The 14,538-nt window shown below is 35.8% G+C and overlaps 1 protein-coding gene and 1 non-coding gene across 3 annotated transcripts; one reads left to right on the forward strand and one right to left on the reverse strand.

The window, feature by feature from the left end:
* Positions 1 to 859: 859 nt before the first annotated feature.
* Positions 860 to 8,363, reverse strand: LOC122315628 (uncharacterized protein KIAA0930 homolog). 2 transcript variants are annotated; one of them, XM_043131651.1, is made up of 12 exons: positions 8,026 to 8,362; positions 7,680 to 7,881; positions 7,498 to 7,572; positions 6,508 to 6,614; positions 5,253 to 5,313; positions 4,554 to 4,613; positions 4,396 to 4,470; positions 3,426 to 3,605; positions 2,834 to 2,888; positions 2,142 to 2,264; positions 1,546 to 1,781; positions 860 to 1,201 (listed from the first exon to the last, which is right to left on the reverse strand). In XM_043131651.1, the coding sequence occupies exons 1-12, from the start codon at positions 8,055 to 8,057 to the stop codon at positions 1,178 to 1,180; spliced, it is 1,230 nt and encodes a 409-aa protein (XP_042987585.1). In that variant the 5' UTR covers positions 8,058 to 8,362; the 3' UTR covers positions 860 to 1,177. The 2 variants fall into 2 exon arrangements, with proteins under 2 accessions (XP_042987585.1, XP_042987586.1); XM_043131652.1 differs by lacking the exon at positions 4,396 to 4,470 and having other exon boundaries at positions 8,026 to 8,363.
* A 4,646-nt stretch (positions 8,364 to 13,009) lies between these two features.
* Positions 13,010 to 13,081, forward strand: TRNAD-GUC. The gene has a single exon. It is a non-coding gene; the product is annotated as a tRNA-Asp (tRNA).
* Positions 13,082 to 14,538: the final 1,457 nt, after the last annotated feature.

Below are 14,538 nucleotides of genomic sequence, written 5' to 3' on the forward strand. Positions count from 1 at the left end.
TTTATTATTCAGTACTCTATATTTTCTGAAAGTGCGTGCTAATTAATTTGAAATCTAAACGTTGAAATGCAATTATTTTTTTCAAGCTTATTTCGAGGGATTTTGTTGATGGGTCGGAGCGTTACTTGCTATTCATTTCTTTTCTGAAAACGATGAAGGAGAACTCAAAATCGCAAGAGCAGCGTCGATAAAACCGTCACAAGAGTTCAAATAGACTGAAACTGAAAATTTGGAGGTTAGGGTTAAAGGATTAATGGATCGGTATAAAATAAGTGGGGAAATGTTTAAATCGAAACTGAAATTTTTTTAATAATATTAAAACTTCAATAAATTAAAATTAATTGTTGGTGCTAAGGTTAGTCAAGACCATCCGCCTAAGAGCATTTGGAACACAGTCACACATATCATCATCGGTCAGGTGCTGATCCAGATTATGAAGTACTGTCATGGACTGAAAGAACATGGGAAAAGCAGGCCGAGTTACACGTAGGACTACTGAACTGGAAGAGCTAGCGACGCTTAAAAATGCTGATAGTATACATTCTTTTTAAAAAACGATACTATAATATTTATTGTTGGGTTTAAATAAAATGATCAGCAATTTATGACAGCTTTAAAATACCGAACATACGAGTGATTCACGATATTTGTTTTTCAGCCATGACAACCAATTACCATTCCTGTAAATCCTTTTCATACATGTTGAGTCGGTTAACAGGCTTTTAATTTTCCCGAGTCTTTCGTATTTCAAAATGTCACGTCTTTTTTCAGTTGCGTAATTAATTTATTCATAAAAAAGTTACTATTTTTTTAGCAAGTTCATATTCTCAATGAGCAAAGTTCTCTAAGTTGATACAAATTTAACCTAACTAATAACTTAACTATTTAATTTCATGCATCGTAACAAGTACTAACTTTTTCAATATGGACTCCGTGGAAACTACATGAATTAACTTTCAACAGAATGATCTACCAATAGCCAGCTGACACTTTAACCAGAGAGAGAGAGAGAGAGAGAGAGAGAGAGAGAGATTTCCATGTACAACAGAGTAATCGCCTTTCATGTTCTGGCGGAGGGGTAACTCCATGCCTCAAAATAAACAAATGCTTGCCAGCCACGTATTACCTCCGTACGATCCATTCTCGTGTATTTTTCCAATGTATATACATTAGGTCCTTATAAGTTTACAGGAGGAGCTCCCTGCGATCACAATCACGGAGTTAAATTAGTTATTCTTCTAGGTATGCAATGAAGGATAGATCAAAATTAACCACCACTTTATAAAATTTAAAAAAAAAAAATAGAAAAAAAGATCACCAGTCCCGTCTAAAAGATCAAGGTTCTAATGTTTAAAGTAACAAAACAAGATTTTAAACCGGCTCAACTAGTAGTCTAATACCATCACATGTTCACGGCAAGGAGAGCCAACGGCAGCTGGCAAATACACAATCATGGGTGGTAAGAAGTGCCCCAACCAGGCAAATTAAGAGCATTTGAAAGCAACAGTGCAGGTAAGAAAGCAATTTGGGAAACTAAGATTTCACCTTAAACAACAGGTCATGAGCAATATGCTCCCAGGGCAATGAAATGGACATCAAGCAGCATTTCAGAGGCACCATTTCTTCATCAAAACTCGTAGGTGTGGTAGCCCCAGCAGCTGCATAGGCATGTTTTGCTGCCACAGATGCAACAGATGCTGCTTTACGAACAATTGAGCCAATTCCCGATTCTCTCCTCGATGCAACCGGTGACAAGGGGCCTGAGTCCTGCTGGCTTTGATCTGATATAGGACTTCCAGATTCAATATTTCACAGAATCTTTGCATATATCATTCACTTTCTATTACCAATCATTCGACTACAACTACTTCACAAAACCAATCAGAAGACCATAAAAAAGATGTTTTCTGCGTAGGGATTGTCATGGGTATGGAGGGATACCTTTCCAAGTCACAATGTACTCCCCCAAAACATTTTAACATCAATATAATTAAATTTTTGTAAGTAATCGTGTGCTTCTGCAATGAATGCCAACTTTTCTTTCTTAGGAAGAAAAAGAGGTTTGTCGGTGATCATTACAGGTTTATGTTCTGAGAAAACTGGTCATTCACAAAAACTATCAAGAGAGAGGATATTCTTACCTACAACACCAGAAACGGCAACTTCAACCTCTCCCCTCCCACCAGGACCTTTCATGTATAGCCTGTCCGTTTTTCCAGGGGAATGTCCGAGTGACAGAAGGCTCCCAAATCGAGATTTTCCCGCTATAAATGAGATAAAAATGTCAAAAACAAACGTTATTCTTTAAATTTTGAATGTTTCAGTAAAAAGTCAATAACAGAGCTGACTTTAGGAGGTTGCAAAGGCAGCAAGTTTCATAAGCCAAAAGATTTCACAAAGAATCAGTATTGCACACCAAAGTTGGCAAAGATTCGTGAGAATTCTAGTCTATGCAGTAGAACCATAGTGGGAAACAGTTGGGAGAACAAAGATGTCCACAAAATAAGCCGGTGACATATAAAACAAGCATCTGAAGGCATCAAGATTTGTACCAGAAATGAATGAGTGACATTCCAAGTTTCAGGGAACAATTTTTCTTTTCTTTTTTCTTTTTTCCATTTTTTTTAAATACATTCCAAGATGACATGGTCAATCCCCTCTTCCAACTGAAACCAGTTTTTTCAGAAAGATGAAACAACAACATAAAGTAAGAAACTTCATTCGAGAGTACGTAATCTTTTTTTCTTTTTGGGGGTAGGGGGGGGGGGGGGGGGGGGAGAGAGAGAGAGAGAGAGAGAGAGAGAGAGAGAGCAAAGTTTGTAGGAAGACATACCATCATAAGCGTCTCGAACCATTTGATAGCTCACAAATCCCGAGAAAAGAGTAAGCTGCAATTGTATTTGAAGATGTCAAATGGATCTTCCAGGGACCATATTGTGTGCTTGCATGTGTGGACAGCATATCATCTTTATAGGAATTGAGATCTTTTTAGAATTCTCTACCTGAACTCCATGGTGGATTTCAGAGAGAGAGAGAGAGACAGCATACAAATGTTGTCTAGATAATTGACACACGCAACATTAAATGTTATTGGGCCCAGATATTGTGTGCTTGTCTCTCTCTGCCTCTAAAATCTACCATGGAGTTCGGGCATATAACTCTAAAGGATCCTAATCCTCTTTAAAGATAAGAACATTTGAGTCTATGCAGCCATGATTTCTTGTCAAATGAATGGGGCTCTCTAGAGTGCCTTCATGGAAATCCTAATAGCCCATTCCTAGTAGCTGGTATTTTAGTTTAGTTGAGTTATCTTTGGTAGGTATAATGGAGTTAGAAAAAGTTAACAGGCAGCAATCAAATGTTTCCTCAGCAGGTTATGGAGACATGGGCAGGGCAACAAGCTAATATAGGATTAATATGTGTACCTTGGTACTTTTGGTCAAATTATTATCGGCTGTCAAAGATGAATTATTGCTGGAACTGCAATCTTGTGGCTCCTTTTCAATAGAAGATGTTGCCCCATGTTTTGCATCATTGCTGGGAAATGCTGCCCCATCATTTGCATTGAGAAGTACACAATAGCAATGGTCTGTTTCTGTCAAGACCTGCATCCATAGACAAATCACATGATAGAGTAGTGGCATGAAATGGATCATAACAGGTAGCAATTGCATTGCAGATATCCCAGAACGATATATTGCATTTGTGCATATAAACAACTAGGCAGACAAACTACTAAATCAATAACTATCTAGTTTTAACCAGACAAACTAGAACAGACCTTGTTTTGACCCCAAATGGATCTGCATATATACATATGGAATTTTCAGGACCCAAAGAGTACAGCATCTTATACTCAAGAGGAAATGTAAGCTCTACAAGAATGTAGCACAGTTTTCTTCTTCAACATGTAGTGAAGTTTTTTTTTTTTTTTTATAAGTGAACATGTAGTAAAGTTGAACAAAGGAAAGGCAAAACGCTTCAACATGGAAGAATTGATATAAAAATGCTGTATGTACAGTTACTAAAACAGACGGAACCTAACCCAACCAATCGAGATGGCAGCATACAAAAAAAAAAAAAAAACTTAAATTTGTAAGGAAGTGAATTTAGGTTATAGTCTCCAATTGCACTAAAATTTCAAGGCCTCATCATCACATGTTTTAAGACCTTAAAGCTTTAGGATCCAACCCTATTACATCTTTAGTAATAGGATTCTTATGTCTTACTAATTCAAATCAAGCCCATGCTATCAGTTACAGAATTCTTGTGTCTTAATAATTCCTGCCTAATTCTTTGAACAAATCTGAGGATGTACGATCATATAGTAAAAAAATTATTGAAAAAAAATACTAGTAAGCCTTTTCACTTTACGGCTTGTGCTAAACTCAATACCACTGCATCAAAAGTAGAATCGAAGTCATCAACCGCAAAACAGATATCTGGATAGGCAGGTATTGTCTCCACTTCCTAGAAGTAAATTTGCAAGTGTCAGAGATTGAAGCTAAGGTGCAACTCAAGAAAAATAAATTTTTTGCATATACATAACTTGCCTTTCTGGAATCCAAATGAAAGTTGACACGAGTTGGAGATGCATAAACAGTTTTTACAACCTGCAAATATGTCATAAGCCATTCTTCAAGATTAGATCATTAAGCGTACTTGGACATACGAACAAAGTGTGGTAGCTTGCAAGACACTTGAGTTGAGCATGCATGATCAAAGACTTAAAAAATTCATCTGACAAATTGCCTTCCTACAGTAGCCTTATGCTCTTTTCTTTTTTTCTAAGTAGCCCGGTGGTTTTTAACATAAATAAATACACGACTCCCTTGGTTATCTAATAAAAAGCAAAAGCACATGCGCAAATCGGCAGGAATATCAATTATACAGGTATTTCAGTGAATAATAATCTTAGTTAAATTCACTTCAAGTTAAGCAATAACATCATAAATTCCCATTTCTCCTTGGCTACAAATACAACAAGGTTGTGCTTCTGACAAGAAGGGAATTCACTACATAGGCTAAGAAATTTTCTAAATACTATTCCTTTGTCTCCTTGGATGAAAATTCAACAAAATTTTACTTCTGGCAAAAAGGGAATTCACTACAGAGGTTAAGAAATATTCTGAAAACTGCAAAGATGTTTTTTTAAAGTGAAAAGGAAAAGAAATAGCATAACAGAAAAAATCTACCTCTTGAAAATAAATGTAGAAATATCTGCCACGCTAACTAATTATCGCCGTAAATACCTTATATATAGGTAGCAAGGGCTTATCTTGCCCAGCTTGATGATTCCGAAGGTCCTGATGACTGAAAAATAAAAAATCATACTTCAGGTATTACCATAAATTACATGTAGAAATGAAGGAAACAAGAATTGTAATAGCAAGGACAGCTGACAGTACTTTGTGATCACCGCAACTGCTTTTTTGTAAGGACTACAACTAAAACTCTTATCCACTTAAAGATTCTATGAACGATACAAATCCATTAAAATAGGAAGAGTCATAGAGATGCATTTTATCAAGTACATGCCACTTCCAAGAAGATGGAAGGTAACTCTCAGTAATACAGTATCATATATCAATTAGATGTCAACAGCATGTAACTGCTGTGCAATGATTTGCATCACAGAGGGTAGTTAAAACAATAACTCTAAATCGAACCAAACCTAACCACTTCCTGTGAGAGATGAAAACGTCACAAGAACTACAATCGTCAAATATAGATATGTTGGAAACCCCCCAAGTGTGAATTGCCCATGTGAACATGCAGCCTCCCACCGTCCAAGAGAAGCTTCCCACTAGTTCTAAATGGTTGCAACAGCCCCTCAACAGTCAAGGATAGCTGCTGGAAATTTTTTATTTGTCAACTATGGTGGCTACGTTGAGTAGGTTTCTCCTATAAAAGGAGATACTTTGAATGGTGTAAACTATCCTCATTGAGGTGAGCGATCAAGGCAGAGGGCTGAGGGCGAAATATAGGTTCTGGGGAAACCCAGAACAGAGGGCCTTTTGAGAGATAGAGAGCTTGTTTTATGAGTGTTTGTAATTTTGTACAAACATATTGAAAATACTGAGTTTCCACTTCAGTGGACGTAGGTAAGTTGCCGACCTACGTAAATATTGTCTCTCTATCGTCTTGTGTGATTTTTGGACAGGCCAGAGGTTCAACAAGATAACCGTAGAGATTATATGATTTGAAATTGATAATGAGTGTAATGCAGGAAATCCACAAAATTACATTTGCAACTACTCTGAACTCTATATGATACCAAATCAACAGCCTGATAGAACATAGTCAAAATTCTCAATCAGGGCACATTGGCACAAGCAAAATGAGAGTATTATTGTCATGATTGAATAAAGACATCATAGACTCATGCGACCTTAGCTGCTGGAGAAAAACCATGCATGCAAGATCATAAAATTGGAAGGCAAAATGTGTCAAATGCAAGTTAAGGACCAAGATATCATGCCAAAAAAGGTGAAAAACCAAAATTACCTGCAAATTGCTACTGTCACAGTGAATGAAGTGTGAGCAATCAAGTTCAAGTAAAATGAGCGCCTCCAATCCACTTCAACAGAACTTTTTCCAACTAACGTATCCAACTGGTTGACAGGAGCAAAGAGAATTATTTTATCAATCAGTAAACATCTTACCGTATTAACTGCCAATGGGCAAACCTTCTCACACATTACGAATACAGCCCAAAAAATGGAAGGTGGTAGGCCAAAAAGACCATGAATTCAGGCATTTAAAAAGGACATCAACGCCAATGACTCAAGTGTAGGATAGAGCATGGTTGCCAGAAACAACCCCACATAGTTGAGGATAAGCTTCATTCAGTTCCATGTTATAATTAAAAGAATGAAAATGTATAACCATGCTTCTTTACATATCATCCCATGCTTGCCCAGAGTATAATAATTAAAAGAATGAAAATGTATAACTTTTTCACCAGTTGATTCGTACAAAGATGATACCAGATCTTGTCTCCCCCTCACACTGATGAGGCCAGGTTTCTTCTGAATCAGAAATTTTATATTGATAGCATCATGACATTGATAACAGGCATATAACCTTTTCTTCTTAATTCTTTTTCATTTTTTCAATTTTTCAGAGTCTAGGCACAAGTCATAAACTGTACGCTAACAACGATGAAAGAGTTGTGGTACCAACCATTTGTGTGCAAGCTACATACCCCATATGGAAGAATTCTATTTTCTTGATATTGTTAAGTCTGACACATATTTAAGAGACAAACTTCTAAACTGAAAATTCCTCAGCAACTATCATTTTCAATGCTGCAACAGTCCACATACAAGGGATTCGACAACCAACTCCGAGCAAACATCTAAAAGATAATGCAAGTGCTATTAGCAAGATAACGAACGAGAGTCAACATGCAGGTGAAGTTGTCCAAAAGGAACTCAGTTTAGCACACGTACACAGAGGCATAAAGCTCAAACTGGTTTTTCATGCCGCTTTTACCTCGGGTGTCCACCTGCGTACAAAGTAAGGAGCAACAGCTTCCGCATTGTCATTGAAACCATATCCCTGCGAACTCTGTAGCAACAAAAATCGAAAGAATGAAGAAATGCAAGTTAACAAACGGAAGGGATTCTAACCAGACGAATTCCATTTCTTTCGGGGAAAATATTAAAAAGACATACCAATTTTCTAACGAAGAATAGGAGATCGTCATCCTGGCGTCCCCTGGACTCTTTGCTGCGAACAAAATACAAATCGAAGACATCATGCCAAAATCTAGGATAAAATTCGACGTCGTCGGTAGCATCAGCTTCCAACGGCTCGTCCACAATGGTTTTCCCTAACGAGTTGGAGTGCTTCTTCACCATGCTCAACAATTCGTACCTACCAAACCAACAAACAAAGGCATTTTATAGTTCTTCGCAATTTTGACTCGGCCACGAAATTTGTGAAACTGAACTCGTAATAAATTGTTGATAGGGAAATAGCGGAATGATGGAAAGGGTGGAGCTATATTGTTTGCAGTACCTGGAAGGGATCTCTCCACCATCTCCGAGCATTTTCAAATGTTTAGCTGCCCGACTGTCTGGTTGTGTGAAATGAGTGGAATCAACTAAATTCTTCGTCAAATCAATCTGAGGGATTCGGGAACCATGAATTTGGGGTGGAAAACGTCCGTTGGTGGTGGTGATGAATAGGGCGATACGATGCAACGTACTTGTAAAATTAGCTTGGGGAAACTACCGTGTGCGATGTAGAGAGTGACAGACAGCCCTTCTGGCGGTGGCCGGTAGTCTGATACGGAGGAAGGATTCCGTGTGTCGGGGCGCAGGAGAGTCCTTATTCTTTTTTTCTTTCTTTCTTTATTTCCTTCCTTCCTTCTTCTTCTCCTTTTTTTTATTTAATTTTATTTTATTTTTTAAATGAGTAATCTTTTATTCCACGTTCCTATCTTATTTTTATTTTATTTTATAAATATGATACTTTTTAATTACATTTTAATCATCTTTTTCTTTTTCTTTTTTAATTTAAAAGCTGATGAACAATAACATCTTATATAATAGCACATCAAACGATGAACAGATAATTGGTGGGTTTGAGTTGTAAATGACAAAGTTACTCTTATCTTGTTATAGGAGGTGGTCGGGCTGCAAATGAATAATACAAGCCGTGAACAGATTAAATTCGACTTGTGTATATATGATTCAAATTTAAATTTATTTAATAAATGAGATATTCATAAATATTAATATAGATTCAAATATTATACGACCAAAATTTATATATATATTTAGCTTAACTTAATTTTAGCTTATAAACAAACCTCATATAAGCTTGATTTGACTTGTTGAACTCGTTTTGAAATTCCTAATAAGTGTTATATATATATGTATATATTATATTTTATATACATAATTATATACTATTAATTTATTTATAATTTACATTATTTAATAGATTTATTATATTTTCAAAATGTGTATAGAATAATTTGTATAATAATATTTCATACAACTATAACTTCTAATTTATTATATTATCTATATATATTAAATACTTTACTTTATTACATTTATCTTAGGGCTGTTCATCCGGGCCGGATTTTATCCGGCCCGGGTCAAATCCGGGTCGGTACCCGGATTTGAAAAACCGGATTAATCCGGTCCGGGTACCGGATTTTAAATCCGGACCCGGGTTTAAAACCCGGTACCCGGGTATATAAATGAAAAAAAAAAAACCTAGCCCCCCCTGGACAAAATTCAGACCCCTCTCTCTCTCTCTCTCGCCCGGATCTCTCTGTTCTCTATGTCGTTTCTCGCCTTCTCTCTCTCTCTCTCTCTCTCTCTCTCTCTCTCTCTCTCTCTCTCTCTCTCTCTCTCTCTCTCTCTCTCTCTCTCTCTCTCTCTCTCTCGATCGAGCGCCGAAACCACAACCATCGCCGCCGGTGTTATCTGAGGCCAACGTCCACGACTCCATAGAAGAGTTTTCGCAACTCTCGGTACTTTCCTCTCTCTCGCTCTCTCTGTGTTTTTTGAGCATTTAGATCTCTTCTCCATGGGGGGAGGTTCTTTCGTATCAAGAGTGTTTTGGGGAAGCCGAAACCCTAGCCATCGTCGCCGGTGACTAGCAGAGGCTGCCGTTTGGCTAGATCTGTTATTTTCTTTTTGGGTTTTATTTTTTCGCCCAGATCTATAACCTGTTATGTTGTGGTAGTGCGTGAGTAGTGTTTTGGTTGGCTAGATCGGCTCTTTTATTTTTGGGTTTTATTTGTTAGAGTTTTGTTTAGTTTAGATTCTTTGTTGTTATTATTTTGTTAGTTGTAATTGGTTGGTTAGATCTGCAAAGTAGCATAGGATTGAAGATTATAAGGCATGCTACAAACATAAAACATTTTTTCAACTTTCTGCTTCCACCCTTTGGTGGTGGTTGCAGTGAGCATGAACCTGTTTGTTTTTCTTTCTATTGTTCAGTATATTTTGGTGCATGAGAAATTACTAGATTCTATGTTGATCAACTTTCTGCTGTTTGTTTATCTATATATCATGTTATGTATTGACTCTTATAGCTTCTAATTAGGATTAGGGAAGTGGGCATTTATGTGTATACCAGAAGGTCATGTTCATCATTTGCTTGGGAGAAGAAGTGTCAATATCATGGAATTGGTTACGGTTTCTTTTTACTATTTTGCTAACTGGGTTTCTTTGTTTCAGGTGGTTTTCGGTTAGCTTGTTTAATTTGCTGTTAGGGGATACGTATTGTAAATCTGTTTAGGGCGTTTAACATTTCTATTTGCCTTTTTTATTTTTGGTTGTGGCACGACGGGAATGTTTTAGATATTAATAACATTAACTTTAGTGGTTGTTTCTGGGTGCTTCATCGTTATTCTTTACTGGGATAGCCTACTCTCTGCATTTTTACATTGTAGTATGCTTATTGTTTATGATGGCTATGTTTTAAGGAAAATCTGAAGGAAGTGATGTAGATTATGATGTGATCAGCTTGTAATAAGTGAATGAAATAATCTGTTGAAAAAAATCTTATAATGCTGTAGTTGTTAAAAGAAATTATAGCGGATCTCAATCCACCTTGTCACAATTATTATCATAGCTAGAACACAATATTCCCTAATTTTCCTTAATATTTTCCCCCTTCACATGTTCCCTTGATGAAAGTGAATCAATTGCAATTAGTTATCTGGAGTTTGTTGTCTTGGCAAAGAGATAAGTGTTGTATACACTACAATTTCCACTAGACTTACTTCATAACTATCAATTATTGTCAGGAAGAATTTACCCCAAATCTCCATAAGTTGGTTTCTTTGTATTGTTCTTTTTTACTCAATATTTAGTCGAGTAAAAATGGTTACTGAAATGTTTAGTTCTGCTTACTGATGAAAAAATAGATTTACTAATCAAGTTATTGTGATTTAGATCAAAATTAAGTCAGTTATGGCTAAGATTGTAAATAGCAGAGCTGAATACCTCAACAACCAAAAGATATTACCTTGAACCTTAGTTAAATGGACTTGGTTTCTTTGGTACTATTAATATTAATTCTTAATATTACATGTGAATCATGGACCACAAGTCTTGGCTTTGGAGGAAAAAATCTTTAGACAAGACAATTGTTTCAGCTGAAAGAGTTGTTGTTCCCTTGAGGAGAACTGAAAAAGAGGTAATGGAGGCTTCTCTTGATCATCTACCTTATGTTCTATTAACAAATTTCTTTCATGTTGTCTCACTTTTCATCTTTTGTTCTTCAATTTACCATGGAAGATTCCACATCTACATTTTCTATCTTGCGCATGCCTTTTCTATTTTCTGACTTATTTTTTTCTTTCCCATTTTGTCTGACCACTTGTGTGAGCACCTCATAGCCCATGGCATTTTAATTGGTGGAGGATGTGTTAAATGTGATTATAATAAATCAGTCATGTTTCTTTTATTAGATATGTATATTTCTGACACCACATGAAGGAGGACCAGAAAGACCTGTGAAAAATCTCAATGAGAAGTTAGCTTCAGTCCTCCTTGATTGTCATGCTAAAGATGACCTTGTGACAAAACATAGCCATCCATGCAATAATTTGTTGAAAAAAATCTTTATTAATCAACACTCTAGCTTGTTCTATTATAAGTGAATGAAATAATTTGTGTTTTTGTGAAACTGCAACAGATTTGGCAGAGTATGATGAGGTATTGTGAAATGAGGGGCAAGGACCTTTTGGATGCAGGTGTAATTACACCAGCAGATCTCTATGAATGGATGAAGGCAAAGAATATTGATGAATCAACCATTATTGGCGTTGGCTTAGTTGTGTTTTGTATAAATATCAAATAATGTAATTAGTTAAAAAGGTAATTAGTTTTATTTTATTTTATTTTTGGAAGTTTGATTTATCTGTAATGAGGAATGAATGTTGATCCGACAGGGCTTATTAAGAAATTTTTTCGGAATGCTGTCACAATGTTTTTTTGCTGAAAAAAATTTAAGAATCAGGCTTTGTTAAAAAAAAAAAAAAAAAAAACCCGGGTCTAGGCCGGAACCCGGATTTCCGGGTTGTAAAAACCCGGATCAATCCGGGTTCCAGCCCGGGCCCTAACCCGGGTGTATCCGGGCCGGAGTCCGGCCCGGATTTGGAATCCGGGTTCCGGGCCGGGTATACCCGGATACCCGGTCCGGTACCCGGTTGCCCAGCCCTAATTTATCTTATGTATTATTATATTTTAATTATAACTATAAGTTAATTTATTTTATAAAAAGTTATACCATAATAATTTTTTAATTAAAACTATTTGGTTGAATAGTTAAATGGTTAGAGTTTTTTGTAAGATTTAAAAAAATTTATTAATCAAAATATAAGATTCAAAATTAAAAAGAAACTCGAGTTCGAGTTGTTTGTTTATTTTTATTTGAACTCAAACCGAATTCAAACAACATTAATAATTAATGAGCTGAGTTTGAATAAGGATATTAAAATTTGGTCATTCAAGTTCGAATTAATAAATATATCAATTGAGTTCAAGTACTCTTATTCGAATTTAACTCAACTTGGTTGGTTTGTAGCTCTAGTAAATAGTGTTTCAATTGTTATCTTGTAACTTCAAATGGTTTAATATGTACTAGATCAAGTTCGAATCAATTATGAATTCACTTTAAACTCTTAATATTAGTCATTTCCAATGATCTCATCTACCATTTGTATTCTTAAAAAAAAATTGTCAAACTCTTCAAATTATGTATATAAATATTAATTAAATGTAAATTTAATTTTCCAAATCAATTAATGTTTAGGATAAAATTTTCATCTAAATTTCATCTTTTTATTTATATACAAAACTGTCATTTGTTATTTAAGAATTTGACAAGAAATATACGGTAATCTGTAAATTTAGACTTTTAAAATATGCTAGGTTGGTATGTTTACCGGATATTGTGAACTATATAAAGAAATGGCTTTGAGGAAAACCATGTTGATAGTAATTGTAAACTAGTTCATTGACCAACCGAAGTCGTTGTAGTATAGTGGTGAGTATTCCCGCCTGTCACGCGGGTGACCCGGGTTCGATCCCCGGCAACGGCGTCTCTTTTGTTTTAATTACTTTTAACGACCTTTTTCAATGCCAAAACGTCAGTATGGGCCACTTCAGGGCCCAATATTGATCCGTTCTATTTTAATAGGAGCTTGGGTCTGGGCCCGCTAATCCACAGACGAAAATAGAACCAACTCTAGCAGTTCACCCTCACCTGTAAAGTTTTGTCGAGTCAATACAGTGATTTTACTCTCTCTCTCTCTCTCTAGGTTAAACAAGCTTTACCTTTCATTTACTTGCACAAATCGTTGGCATCATGCCCAACGTCGTCTTTCTTTTTATATCACAGGGAAAAGCTCTCAAGATCTTAAAGAGATTGACGTTCAAATATAAAATTATGTCGATCGAGTAACGTTTTTGCAATTCTTGAATACCACAGCTAGTCAATTAGGTTCTAGTGGCCAACGATTGGCCTTATTATAATATGTTTGGCTGGACTCGATAGCACGTATATATAGCCTTTCTTTACGGCATGCAGTATAAAGTATTTCTAGCTTTGGATTCCTAATCCTCCCTCACGTTGACGCTTCAGAAAAAATTAAAAAAAAAATGGCCGAAAGTAAAAGAAACTTTGGCGAGGGAAACAAAATGATGATGGCCAAAATGGCAAACATCATTCATAATTATGCCAAAAAAAAAAAAAAAAGCTTTCTTTAATATCTAAAGCGCCTTTAGCGCTGGTTTACTTTTGCTAGAGTACTCGTCTTTAACATAAAGATTATAGAGAAAAGAAACAGTGTAATGATCTGCTAATCGTGTTCAAAAGCTTGCCGGAAAAGATAATGCTCGCAGCGACCTGGCATTCAAGTGATGAATTGCCAACTCCTTGTGGAGCAACTCAAACAAAACATTTATATATATATATATATATAAAGAAAATGGAACGAAAAAACAGTATATAATACTAAATATTAAAAAGGGTCATTGAATTACGACAAACAATTTAACTTGTGTTGTTGGAAATCCATCCCATTGAGATACTTATCACAAAGATCACCAAGAGCTAACTAAATCGGCCGGGCAAATTAAATTTTCAAAGGCTAGCCACACGGCACACATGAAGTGGTTGCTGGCTTAGGAGAATTTCTCATTCACTTATTCAACCTAGCTAACTAGTTCGTGTGGCTGTTCATGAATCATTTGCCCAAAAATTGAAAGGATATTGGAAGATAAGAACAATCGATCCAACGACAGCATGCTAGTATCGCTACCATATGTTTGATCTTCCCAATAGATATGAAAAACAGCCCGGATTTTTACATCAAACTTGCAACAAAAATTAGATGTAAGTCATAAATGACAGATTATAAGATGGTATAGAGATTTAAAAAAGCAGATGAAAATATTTATATTTAATTTAATTATTGTTTTTTTCTTAATATTCATCACAGGTTCAAATGCACAGATCGAGAACATTAATTATATATCCTTTTCTTCATGATTCGTT

This window comes from Carya illinoinensis, chromosome 7, assembly GCF_018687715.1.
Source record: "Carya illinoinensis cultivar Pawnee chromosome 7, C.illinoinensisPawnee_v1, whole genome shotgun sequence".
NCBI lineage: Eukaryota > Viridiplantae > Streptophyta > Magnoliopsida > Fagales > Juglandaceae > Carya > Carya illinoinensis.